This window comes from Myotis nattereri (genome assembly GCF_964212035.1).
Source record: "Myotis nattereri genome assembly, chromosome: 2".
NCBI lineage: Eukaryota > Metazoa > Chordata > Mammalia > Chiroptera > Vespertilionidae > Myotis > Myotis nattereri.
This window is the reverse complement of record NC_138076.1, coordinates 162378242-162392264: the sequence shown is the minus strand read 5'-3', so window position 1 is coordinate 162392264 and position 14023 is coordinate 162378242. Positions and strand designations below refer to the sequence as shown.

General features: G+C 47.4%; 1 protein-coding gene across 1 annotated transcript in view; it reads left to right on the top strand.

Annotated features, from left to right (window-relative positions):
• Positions 1-8538, top strand: part of NCKAP1L (NCK associated protein 1 like) — a 43545-nt gene extending 35007 nt beyond the window's left edge. Inside the window, exons 28-31 of the mRNA XM_081084263.1 lie at positions 441-557; positions 1139-1248; positions 3713-3802; positions 6941-8538. Coding sequence (XP_080940389.1) covers positions 441-557; positions 1139-1248; positions 3713-3802; positions 6941-7072 — 449 coding nt within the window. The 3' untranslated portion in view covers positions 7073-8538. The remainder of the gene's footprint in view (positions 1-440; positions 558-1138; positions 1249-3712; positions 3803-6940) is intronic.
• Positions 8539-14023: the final 5485 nt, after the last annotated feature.

Here is a 14023-nt window from a genome sequence, read left to right as displayed (position 1 = left end):
ACTGTTATAAGGTACTAGAGGCCCGGTGCACAGATTTGTGCACCAGTGGGGTCCCTTGGCCTGGCCTGCGCCCTCTTGTGCCCTCAGAGGATGTCGGACTGCTAGTTTTGGCCCTATCCCCACAGGCACTGGGCCTCTAATATGCATATAAGATCTTCCGTTAATATCTCAACACTCTTCCCCCACCCCCCTTCCCTCTGAGATTCATCAGTCTGTTTCATGTTTTCATGCTTGTGTGTTGAGTGTCTGCCCCCTGGTAGTCAGTGCATATCATAGCTACCGGTCAAACAGTTGAACGGTTGAATGGTTGCTTAGGCTTTTATATATATAGATGTTCATAGATATTTCTTATCCTCAGTAACTCTGTGAAGCAGAACCCCTGTAGAGGAATCAGGACTCCTGTTGGCCAACCTTACTTCTACTCTTTTCCTTCTTACCAGATACTTCATCCCTTGAAGAAGAATATAAGGTGGCCTGCCTGCTCTTGATCTTTCTTGCAGTTTCCCTCCCACTCCTCGCCACAGACCCTTCTTCCTTCTATAGCATCGAGAAGGATGGTAAGTAAGGAGTAGGGTTGAGGAACCAGTGCTGTTTAACCCTACCAGACCGCTGTACTGATTTTTCGGTAATTTCCGAATCTGCCGCTATGCCGCTGTCCCTAATTTTTGGTACTTTGCCTAGACATATTTTCTACAATGTCTCCAAGTTCCATCTTATTCTAACCACTTGTTTGCATGTAACTAACATTTTTCTATATCATGTTGGTTTTTTCTCTTTAATGCTCAGGAGCCCAGGTATAGGGGACAGTTAGGGTCAGGGCCTCAGGTCTGGTAGGGTTAAGTTACTGTCCTGGGGCAGGGAGAGGAGATGGAGACAGGTATCTATCTGGAAAATACAGACTTCTGGCCCAGGTGTAAAGTTCTATTTCAAAAAGCACTTGAGAATGGACTATCCATAAAAGTCAATTCCAGTGAAATTTCATAGGAATATCCTCCTCCTAATCTCCAGATGCCTCCTATAGGTGTTAAATAGGGGTGGCCCAGACTGAAAAAATGAAAACGTCTCAGTTGGTCAGCCTGAGGTGACTCACTTTGTTAATTGCTTCTGTTTCTCTCTCCCTCTATCAATAATAACCTAGGTTACAACAACAATATTCACTGCTTGACCAAAGCCATCATCCAGGTGTCTGCTGCACTCTTCACACTCTACAACAAGAACATTGAAACTCACCTCAAGGAATTTCTGGTGGTGAGTGGGTCTAGGTGATAAGGAATGGAAGGTTGTAAAGTCTGGTGAGAATTGGTTTGACTTAAGTCCATAGATGGTTATTGTTGAGCAGGCTTTGGAGTCTAACCTCCCATCTAATTCATTCAGTAAATAGAGGCCACTTTGTGAAAGTTCCCTAACAGCTATTGTTTCAGCCTCTGCCCAAATGCTTGCAAAGAGCATCGGTCTATGAGTCAGAAAAATCTGAGTTCGGGTTCTAGATCTGCCAGTAAGAAGTTGTATGACCTCTGAAGGGCCAAACTTTTCGGGCCTCAGTCTTTTCACTTATTAAATAGGGCGGGCAGTTAAACTAAATCCACCATTCACTACCTTATCATTAGGATCCCGAGGATCTTGTTCAAGTACAGATTCCTAACCCTTATACCAGTTCTACTGAATTAGAATATCCTAGGGTGAGTCCAGATCTCTGTTTTTATTTTTCTCTCTCTATTTAATAAAAAATATTCTTTTATTGATTTCAGCAAGAAAGGGAGAGGGAGAAAGGGATAGAAACATCAATGAAGAGAGAGATCATTGATGGCTGCCTCCTGCACACTTCCCTACTGGGGACTGAGCCCGAAACTGGGCATATGCCCTGACCAGGAATCGAACTGTGACCTCCTGGTTCATAGGTCGATGCTCACCTACTGCCACACCAGCCAGGCCAGGTCTCTGTTTTTAATAAAATCTCCAGGAGATCTGAAGCACAATAAAGTTGGAGAGACACTGAGTTTTATAAGGCCCTTTCCAACTCTAATACTGACAAAAGGACAAACCTTTTTCAAATTCTCAAACTTTATCATAAATCAGAACCACCTAGAAAATTTCTGAATCAGTGAATTAGAGGCAAGGCTGGAAAATTAGCATTTTCAACAAGTTCCCAGGTTATGTTGATGCTGTTCATCCTGGGATTTCACTTTGAGAACCACTGGTCTAGATTATTACTAGGGTCTGGTGCTTATAACCTTAGGCTATGTCCAATTTGTTAAAAAAAATTGTTTTAAAACAAATTTTAGCCAAAGTTAGACTCTCTATAACTATCACCATTGATCTTAGCTTTGCTTCTGGAAAAACACAGAATAAGTATAATCTCTTTCCATTATTAAAAAAGGTCTGGAGTTTTCCATTCTAAATCCTTCATGGAGGAATCACATCCATACACTTCTGATACATGGTCCATTACCCACCGTCTCCTTGAGCATTCTTAGCAATAGGGAGCTTATTCATTTACAAAACATGGTCCTGACTTAAGAACCAGGGCCTCATCTGCCTCTTTTCAGGAGGAAACACAGAAGGTCATATTCTCTTAGGAATCATACCATTGTCTTAAGAAGTATATGTCAGGGACTTGGAAGCTTAGTGAGTGAGTCTCTATTTAAACTGAAACAGCCAGTCTGACAGAGATGGACTCTGAGCATATCTATACTAATAAAAGGGTAGTATGCTAATTAAATCAGACGTATTCTGGACGACTATCCGGATGTCCTTCCAGACAAAGCTGCATGGGCTACCTGAGGCTCAGGAAAGCCACGGATGGTGGCTGCCACTGCCCAGGGATGGCCCGAGGCTTAGGCAAACCAGGGATGGTGGCTGTCCAGTCGCCCAGGGCCGGCCCGAGGCTCAGGCAAGCTGCCGATGGTGGTTTCCCAGCAGCCCAAAGCTCAGTTAGGGGGTGATCAGGCTGGCAGGGGAGCAGTTAGGGGCATCAGGCTGGCAGGCAGAGGCGGTTAGGGGTGATCAGGTAGGCAGGTAGGTAAGTGGTTAGGACCCAGTGATCCCGGATTAGAGAGGGTGCAGGCCGGGCTGAGGGACACCCCTCCGTGCATGAATTTCGTGCACCAGGCCTCTAGTTAGATATAAAGAGGACTTACACCAGATCTCTATGTTTCCCTTTTACCCTTTTTGTTTGCTAAATGCAGGAAATCTGAGTCTGGGATACAATTAATCATGTTTAATTCCACCCCCCCCCCCCCACACACACACACCTCTTTGACTTGCTGGGGACCCAGAGGTGAATGGAGAGGACAGATATTCGGCAGTTGACAGGAGGAGAATAACAAGCAGACTGTGTCTGAATCAGAGGCCAGGCTCTGTCTCTAGTCTGGTGGGGAGTTAGCTGTAAACAGCCGATGACAGTGGTATCTGGAGGCTGCCTAGGAAAAGAGATGAATCTCCTGGCATACAGCATTACCTGCCTTAGTTCTAGGTTCTTCCCTCCCCCTTGCATCTCTCCCCCAGACTCCCTCCTGTTGTCCACGCTGGCTGGTTTACAGGCCGCGTGCATCTCTAAAACCTAGGGAATTTGCTGCTTTTCCACCCTGAGATTCCAGGAACATTCCAGCCCTTCTTAACTTTTCTCCTTGATCTTTTAACTTCCTGTAGCCTGAGGCTGTCCTACTCTGACCTCCATAAAAAACTGCTTCCCTTACAAACTCTTCCCTTACAGGTGGCTTCCGTCAGCCTCCTGCAGCTGGGCCAGGAGACGGACAAGATTAAAACCAGAAATCGGGAATCCATTTCTCTGCTCATGCGCTTGGTATGTATCTGGTTTAAGTTGCTCTGGTGAAAGAGAGAGGAGAGCTAGAGGGTCTTTTGGTTCCTGGTATTGTCATCACTCAAAAGCATTAACTAAGAATTTAATTCTGCCTGATCCTCTGGGTCTAGGTTTCATATTCTGATTAACATTCTAGACTTGTCCTGTAATCTCAAGGTAGAGTCTTCAAGGACTTCTCTGCAGGACAGGGCCTTCCTGGCCCTTTTTCTGCAATGTTCTAGAGTCTGACCTGGTGGGGCAGCTGTGTCCCTCCGCCATAACTACTTTCCCAGTGCACATTTGACTTTTCTTGACCACTTCCTACCACCTAATTTCTTGTCCTTAAGAGTATTATGAAGAGGGTGCTGAATAGCACCAAGCTGAACTGGGGGAGGGGGAGGAAGGCTCTGAGGAGGAAGGGCTCTTAGATGAAAAGCTATAAGGCTGGGAGCCAGGGGAGCCAGGCATTAGGCAGTTCCTGCTATCTCTTCTTTCTTCACAAGCTGTGCGCTTTTCCCTGCTTTGGCAGAAAGTTCTGGGAACTCTGACTCAGTTAATTTTTTGAAAATCTTTTCCCCATGATTCTGTTTCCCTCCTCAACACACTTACTCATTGTTTTGCTCAAAAAGTCCAATTCTCCAGGTTAATATTGCACTTAGCTGTGGAGGAGGGGTTCCTGCCCTGGGCCCTGTGTGTAAGAGGCCCTCCTCTGGCCTATGGGGAGAGGATATGCCCACCTGGAGGTTGAAATATCGACTAGTATACTAGTAGTTTATTTGATTTATTTAGCCATATGGTATGTGGCCTTCCATTTGGACTCTTGGCCCAGGACCACAAATGTTAGGAGCAGGCATACCTGGGACTACCCCTGGTTTCCTTTAAATATATGGGCACTGAGTGGTATCCAATCTCAGTTTCTCCTGCGGCCAAAGGCCCAGGTTGGGCTGATTAAGGATTATGATGGAGAAAAGAATGGACATGAGGGTATGTGGGTGGCAGTGTATATGGTGAGGGGTGAGAGGGCAGAGGAGGCAAATGAGGGCAAATGCTAGTATTGTGCTAGAGAGAGCACAATTTTTGGAGCAAGTTAATTAACCTTTGTGAGACTGATTCTTTGTCCATCAAAGTGGACAATAATTTTTATGTTAGAGTGGTTAGTATTCATGAAATAATATACGTGAACGTGCTTAGTATATAGTAGATGCTCAAGAAATGTTAGTTCCCTCTCTCTGCTGTTCATTTTAGTTTCTGGATGGTTAAGCATGTCTCTTCATTTTCTCAGGCAGTTTGCACCTCTGTAGGGTTGGAGGTGATTCTGTATTGCCACCCAGCCTGACCTCTTCCTTCTGCTTTGCTCCCTCCTCCCCCACCGGCCCCAAAGTGTGAGGAGGCGGCTGCCCCTTGTGGCATTGCAGTGAGGCCTGCAGAGTGGCGGGAACAGAGAGCTAGGTCCTAACCAGGCGCTTTTTATTGGAGAGAGTGACAGAGGGACTAGCTGCTGCAAAGCAATTTAAATGCAAATGTTTCCACAGAGCAATTGGAAATTACTGAAGGGGAAGGAGTTGTATTCTGATATAAGAGGCTACTCATGTGGCCCCAAATCCTAGTCAGGCACTTCTCTCCCCCGGGGTCTTTCTGTCTTGGCTGTCAAGCCTGGGCAGTTCCCACCCCAGTATTGCCATCATGTTCCTGGGTTTCACAGGGGAAAGAGATGACTCAGTCATAGAATCGTGGAATCTTAGATGTCAGAATGAGGCCAGATCCTGGCAAGTAGTCCAGTCCTTCCAATTCATAGGTGAGGAAACCGAGGACAGGGAGAGAAAGATGACCTTCAAGATCTCCCCCAAGATATACAGGCAGATTTGGGACTACAAGTTTCTTGGCCTTCATTCTAGGGCTGTTTCCACTACTATGAATCTCTTCCAGTCAGGAGCCCTGTTATTTTCTGTGCTTAATGGAGCAAAGAATAGGAAGTCTTGGGCCAGTGAATCCTTCTTGAAGCTGTCACTCATTTCCCTGTACCCGAGGGTTGTATCCTGGAATAGAGATTTGATCTCTGTCTGGCTTAAGGTTTCAAAGTCTTGCCTAGCAAAAAATTCTTTCCTTTATCCAACCTAAGACCTGAGCCACAGTGTTACTGGGCAGATTTCCTCCCGTCAGCCTGCAACACCTGCTCTTCTGGGGCTGTTGTGTGTATTGTGTGTGCATGTGCTCGAGAATAGCAGGACCTGACACATTTCAAAGCCTGAAAAGGACTTCAGAGAGAGAAGCATGTTAGAGTAGATATGGTAGGTTCTCTTTTCTCAGTGAATTTTCAGGACTTGAAACACTAGCCATATTGGGGAGGCCCCATCTGTGTGAATTGCCAGAGGATATGGGACACTTCTCTCCAGAGTGTGTCTTTTAGTCCCAAACCTCTTGATGAGGAGAGTACTGAAGGAAAGACATCCTGTTCCTTTCTCAGAGGCAGGGACCCTCCAGCCCAAGGCTAAGTTGAACAGCTCTTGGCTAATATGCCCTCCTACCCTTTCTTATCCAGGCATCTTGATCTATCTTTCTGCTTGGCTGTGGGGGCTGCTGGGATTATTACCACAGTACATAAGCTTCTAATTAAACTAATTAATCATGCCCGCTTCTTTATGCGGCATCCTTACTGCTCCACCAGCACTGCACTGAGGGAGGGAGGACGCTGAGGCCCAGCACAAGAGGACCGCTGGGGGTTCCAGGCCCCCCTTTCTTGGCCTGAAACAGCCATTGTTTCTTTCTCTGCCAAGCTTTGTCATGATCACTTTTACTCATCCTTACCTGCATCTGTGCTGCCCACCTGCCTGTGCTTTGGTATCCAGAACAGGAGAGAATGGGCTTTTCTGCCACAAGGGAAGCGTTTCTTTCCTGCCTTCTGTTTCGGAGCCCTTCATATAACCTTGAGGAGGGGGACAGGGCCATTATAATGGAGGGGAAGAGGCCACATTACTTTCCTAGAGCTGAACCCAGTGGGGGAGACAAGGGAGTGTGACTTGGAACCCTGTTCACTGTAACTGGGAGGGCCTCCGAGGGCCCAGGGGACTGGATGACGAGGAACAGGTGTCACAGAGGTACGCCCTACCTGAGGTTCTCATCTCTTGGCCTCTTCTCTTCCAGGTGGTGGAGGAGTCCTCCTTTCTGACCCTGGACATGCTGGAGTCCTGTTTCCCTTATGTCCTGCTTCGAAATGCCTATCGGGAGGTTTCTCGAGCCTACCACCTGAACCGAGTGTTGACCAGTGCCCACTGAAGGGCCCTTTGGACCTGCCTACACCCATGCCATACTGGAAGCTGTGGGCATTTTCTCAAGGGGTGGGGAAATGGTGGGGTCTGGAGCCAGAGCAGATGAGCAGGCATATGGACGAACAGTCCAGGGCTGAGAAATCATCGAGAAGTGGGGCGGGCTGGGGGAATGGAGGACAGTTAGTAGGGGCATGGGGCCAAGAGTGTGAATTTTTACAATGAAGAAACGAGTACAAATATATTTCTGTTTCCTGGTGAGTAGAGCTTGAGCTCTGACTGGCATGGGTCTCTCCGACGACCTTCATCACTATTGTAGGGTAATGCGGGCGGACGGAGATGATCAATCATCATATTAAACTATAATGAGCTTATAATCCTCCCACTGGAGCTGCTATTGTCTCCTGCACATTCATTAGGACGATTATCTCCTCTCTTCCTTTCCCAAACGTGTTCAGCAAATATTCAGCCTGTTCCTACTACAAAGTCATAGCAAAGGAACCCCTCTTTTCCTTTAGGAGTCATAGGTCTCTTCCTCTGTCTCCAGCTCCCCTGCCTGCATGGGCAATGAGAGATATTCACTACCCCCAAATTTTTCACCTGCCCCACACACTTTGCGGGTAACAAGTAAGTTCTCCCATCTGCTTAATTTTCACTCCTCCTGACATCACCAAAACCCAGAGCAGAGGGTCAGTCTAGGTCAGGGGTGGGCAAACTTTTTGACTCGAGGGCCACAATGGTTTCTTAAACTGGACCGGAGGGCCGGAACAAAAGCATGGATGGAGTGTTTGTGTGAACTAATATAAATTCAAAGTAAACATCATTACATAAAAGGGTACAGTCTTTTTTTTCAATAGTTTTATTCATTTCAAATAGGCCGGATCCGGCCCGCGGGCCGTAGTTTGCCCACAGCTGGTCTAGGTAGTTCTAGGTCACATGACAAATTGGATCAGAATCATGTGGTTTCCTTCCTGGACCATTTGGGGTACTCTTCCTCCTATCTGGAGGGACTGATTTAACCCAAATCCCCTTGTCCTCTTGGGTACAGCTGTTGCTCCAGGCAGGGATTTCTCTTCTACATCTTAAATTTCACAGACCTCATTAGGTTATAGAGCCCATAGAGTGGGTATACTTGAGGGAGTACAAGCTGTTTCAACTTAGCCCTTTTCTGCCCTAATTAGAATTTCAAGTGTCACAAAGCCTGGGGCGTTCAAGATAGCACTAAACTAGATTTGGTTAACCCCATGGCAGGAAACACTGGCCTCCATTGCATCACTTCTGTGCACCCACTGCCAGGGAGGCTGGAGCAATAGATCATAGATGTCACAGGTGTAGAGTGGTTGGAATGGCAAATAATTAACTAGTTGATTAATCAGGGTCGTGTTCAGACTTCCCCAATAAAAGGGAAGCAATTATTGATTTTCAGCAAAACCATCTGGCTTTTATTAAAGCTATTTAATAGCTGTTTTTGGACTTCGTATGCTTGTTTGATTTTTATTTCTCGAGACCTAGGCCTTAGTCCATACTTTTAAAACTTGGCACCCATAATCAGTACCCCAGTTTTTCTTAGCAACAACTGCCTGCTCTTTAGGATAGAAGCAACAGCGGATCCTGCTTCCTGCCTCAGCAAGTTGTCCTTCCTTGCAGCGGAAAGGACATTATGGTCTAAGGCAGCGGTTCTCAGCCTGTGGGTCGCGACCCCTTTGGCGGTCGAACGACCCTTCCCCAGGGGTTGCCTAAGACCATCCTGCATATCAGATATTTACATTACGATTCATAACAGTAGCAACATTACAGTTATGAAGTAGCAACGAAAATAATTTTATGGTTGGGTCACAACATGAGGAACTGTATTTAAAGGGCCAGAAGGTTGAGAACCACTGTAGGAGTGATTTAGGGTCAGGCCTACTGAGACTGAGGGCAAAGTTGATGAGGAAGAGAAGGCTCAAAAGTATCTGAACAACCTCTCTTACACACGTCTCTGCTGGGGTCACCATCTCGAGGAGACGGAGACCCCCTTTTCATCTACATGTGGAACTGCTTAAAAGGAGCCTCCCAGAGGACCAAACACAAATTGCCGCAGGGGAATAGAGGGTAGACATAATATCTTTTATTTTTTAAATTAAAAATTATATTGAGCCCTGCCAGCGTGGCTCAGTGTTGAGCATCAACCTATGTACCAGGAGGTTGCAGTTTGATACCCTGTCAGGGCACACACCCAGTGGGCGGGGTGGGGGTGGGGGCCACACGCGTTTAGGAGGCAGCCAATCAATTGTTCTCTCTCATCATTGATGTTTCTCTCTCCCTCTCCCTTCCTCTCTGAAATCAATAAAAATATATTTTAAAAAATTATATTGAAATAGTTAACCCAATGAACTAATGCAGAGAGATCCTGTGTATCTTTACCAGTTTCCCTCAATGGTAACATTTTTCAAAAACGATAGTATACTATCATAACCAGGATATTGGCAGTGACACCATCCACTGAGCTTATTCAGACGTCCCCAGCTTTACCCATTTCTCTGTGTGTATGTAGTTCTGTACAGCTGTCTTACGTGTAGGTTCATGTATCCACCACCTCGATCAAGATACAGAACAGATCCAACACCACAAGGATCCCTCATGTTGCTCTTTTATAATAACACCCACTTCCCTCCTGCAGCCTCTTCCCCTCCCCGGACCCCTGGCAACACAAATCTTTCCCCTTTTCGAAAATGTCATTTGTCATCATATCTCTTTATAAACATATAACTACACATACATTTCCCTACCACATATACTTTTTCAAAGTGTTCTTGCATCCTTATGATATGTCTGCAAGGTAGCCAGGGGAGGCTTCCTTATTTCAGGCCGGTAAACAGATTCGGAGATGTTAAGTGACTTAATGAAGGTCATGGTTAGCCGTACATCTAGACCTGGGAGCTGAGTCTGATACTCGGTCCTAGACCTTTGCTCCCTGCCCAGACCGCCTCTTATTCTGGGAAGACTTAGTTGTTTGCATCCAGAGACCCTAGAACAAGCAAGCATAGGAGAAGGTTAGGACAAGATGGCCGGAACCTCTGGAAACAAAAGATGAATGCCTAGAGCTAACAGGACCTCTCAGCACTTTAGGCAGTTTGCTTTCCAGAAAGGCCAGGATGGTCTCTGACCCTTTGCAGCCTAGGACACAATCAACTGTGAACTGCTTTCTGCTCTCAGATCCCAGCTTGCTTTGTTCAGGCCTAAAAGGAACTGAGGCATGAGTATCCGGGAGAAATTCTGACCTTGATTGCTTGTCTTGCAGGCAGAGTAGGCTGTAGCCTCAGCGTTTTCATTAGTGCAGTGTTTTCATTACAATCTCCATTAACTTGTTTGCAGCAATGAGAGGGAATTATCCTTCCTACCAGGCCTGTTGGTGAGATGCTTGCAGAGGAGCTCCCATTCCTTTGGGCATTAAAGACACGATGGTGTTCAGTCCATTGGGCAGGTGAGGGCAGTCTCTAAATGCAGTGGGTCTGCGTTCTGGACAAGGGGGTTTATCTTTGGCACTCTGCCCAGGAGGTAGAGACAGCTGCGGTTTGAGCTGTACCTGGGAGAGGGAGATCCCAGCTCAAGTCAAGACTTCCTTAACCTTAGGTCCTCATGCCTGTATCAGTTCTTCTCCAACAAAGTTTCACTTTGAGAAGAAGCTGGCACATGGTTGAGATGCACTCACGAGGTTGGGGGGAAGAGTGTTCTTCCAGTCCTCCTCCCCACAGGGCCTCCTGCTCCTCCTAAGTACCTGTCATCAAAGGAGATGAAGATGAATCCCCCCCGCAGCCCCCACACTTCAAGGAGTTGTCAAGCACGCTCCCTCCCACCTGCGCAGGGAGCTGGAGCAGCAGGCCACCTTGCAGGCTGAGGAAGTGAGAAGTTAACTTGAGCTGAGTTTGCAGCTCTGGAGAGATTGAGGAGCAGGCTTTTCTTTTGTCACTTTGGAAGGAGAGGATTGTGAGGGCTCCCCTTGAAATAGCATCCCCGTAGGAGGCAGATCACATCCATCCGTCACCACTGCCAAAATGTCATTTTTGGTCTCCATCAAACTCAAAGCTTGTTGGGTGGGATTGTGGGTTAGGGGAGCGAGGAGGCACAGTCTCCAAGGGGCAGGGGCAGGGGCAGGGGCAGGAGCAGTTCGAAAGCGGAAAAGGAGAGGAAGGAGGTTGGGCAGAGGAGCCTGGGAAAAGTGGGGGCAGGGGACAGGAGCAAAAAAGACAGGGAGAGAAGAATAGCAGCACTTTTAAGCCTATGAATGGAATATATATATATATATATATATATATATATATATATATATATCTTGTCTAGAGCAGTGGTTCTCAACCTTCCTAATGCCATGACCCTTTAATACAGTTCCTCATGTTGTGGTGACCCCCAATTTCATTGTTACAAATTGAACGTAATTAAAGCATAGTGATTAATCACAAAAACAATATGTAATTATATATCTGTTTTTTGATGGTCTTAGGCGACCCCTGTGAAAGGGTCATTCAACCCCCAAAGGGGTTGTGACCCACAGGTTGAGAACCACTGGTCTAGAGGGAGGTTAGACAGAAATGGGATTGGATTGCAAGAGGAGTGAGGTTGAGGTTAGACACCAGGAATGGTGACTAGAGAAAGAGAAAGAGCCACAGAACGAAAACGCACTAGTAAAAGGTTGGAGCCTTGACCCAGGCTTTGTTGCGTACTCTCTGGGGGACCGCATAATTTCTCTGGGCTTAGCTTTCCCATTTGTTAAATGAAGGAAGTTAGATGGAGTCTAAAGTCTCTTTTACAAGTGACTTTTAAAATAATTATATTTTTATTGATTTCAGAGAGGAAGGGAGAGGGAGAGGGAGATAGAAACATCAATGATGAGAGAGAATCACTGATCAGCTGCCTCCTGCATGCCACACACTGGGGATCAAGGCCCCAAACACCCAACCCAGGCATGTGCCCTGACCAGGAATCGAACGGTGACCTCCTGGTTCATAGGTTGATGCTCAACCACTGAGCCACGCTGGCAGGGCTACAGTAACTTTTGGGGGTGTGCAAATTTTTCTTTTCTTAAAATGTGTTAGAAGATGGGGGCCTGGGAGAGCCGGGGTGGGATATACCACTGTGTTGATGTGAAATACCTGCTTAATTTGGGATTCTCTTTAGTTCTAATCCTCATTTTCTTTTCTTGTTAATCCTCACCCGAGGATATTTCTTCCATTGATTTGTAGAGAGAGTTGGGGGGGGGGGGGAGAGGGAGAGAGAGAGAAACATACATGTGAGAGAGACACATGGATTGATTGCCTCCCCCATGCGCCCCAACTGGGGCTGGGGATTGAACCTTGACCAGGAATCGAACCGGAGATCCTTCAATGTGCTGGCTGCTGCTGTAACTACTGAAACACACTGGCCAGGGCGCCCGCCCATTCTTTTTCAATTGGTAAGGACTGCAATTACTCTCAAATATTGAGAATTGGACTGTGTAGGAGCCTGACTGGGATCTCAGATGCAGCTATGTCTTGGCTGGCACTGTTCCTGGCAAGGAGGGGAAGGGTGTGTGTGTGATGAAGTTAGATGGACAGAGGGGGGGAGTCCCGGTATTTTTTCAGAGTTTTCTCCATCTCTGACTCTGCCATCTCCTGCTGTCTGTGTACTTCTGGGAGCTGGTTCTGCTGATACTTTTCAGTCCTGCCAGACCTGAAGGCCTGGCCTAACCTAATTGCCTAAAAGGCAGTTCTTGAATGTTGGGAGTCTTCACTCTGTCCCTTCACTTCTGTTTTTTTTTTTCTTTTTTCTACTCCATTGCTTGGGAAGTGGGGAGCCTCCACCTGATATTTAGAATGGAGTAAAGATCTTCTCCTGATCACCCCACCTTCCAATCTCCAGAGTTCTTGGAATTAAAATTTACACCCTGGGATCCTGGACTAGTTAGTGCATACATCTCCACCTTCTGTTTCCATAGGATTTCCCCCAATGCCAAAGCAAGTGGTCATTAAGGGGAACAATTCTAAGGAATGCTGAGGTAGTTCCTGCCAGAGTCCAGAGTAGGACTTGGTTTGATGGAAGAGGCTTTGTCCTGTTACAAAGTCTTGAGTTCAAATTCCAGGTCCTGCTTCCTAAAAGTGTTGTGATCAGCGAGGCTGTTTTGTGCTGGGTCCCCAGCCACTAGATTTCTTTCACTGAAGACAGAATAAGAGGAAATAATCTGGAAAGGCTTGGCGGGGGGGGGGGGCGGTTGAGACGAATGATTGGGAGTGATTTTCCGGCCCTCAGGGAGTTATATTTAACCAAAAGAAGATGTGGTGCTGTCTGCGCTGGTGGATTCTCTCTGGAAAGCTTTACACTTTGGAGAAACTTCCGTGGCCAGGAGGGAAGTTAGACACCAGCAGGAAGGCCACAGCGAGGAGGACATGTCAGGAAGACGAAGCAAATGGAAAAAAGCTCACCGCAAAAAGGAGTGGGATACCAGGCAACTCAGGCAGACCCTGAACTTTTCTCTTCAAAGGCTGGAGCCCAAAGGGAGCCTGGTCTGGGGCTGGGTTCTGATGGTGGTGGCTTCACTCGGCCAGAGTGCCAGGCCACACCCCCCCTCCCAAGGCAGGGAGAGGCGGACTCCAGTCCCGACCCCCCTCACACGGGACGCTAGGCACATGTGAATGCATGAAACCCACACGCACGTACACAGAAACTCAAACCGCACAACAAGAGGACCCACGCAGCACCCACAGCGAAGTCCTGCCGCCGCCGCCGCGGGCGATGCGCTGGGTAAACACGCACTTACATCCCCCCGCGGCCGGCACGCCCGGCCTCTTACCCCGGGCGCGGGGTGCGCGCGCCCGCCCTCGGGCGCTTTTGTCTCTGTGAGCCCCCGGCTTCCAATCGTTCCCCTGGGAGGAGTGGCTGCCAGGAGTGAGAGACGAGCCGGCAGGCCGACGAGGAGGGAGAGGAGCAGAGGGCGGGGGAACCGGCC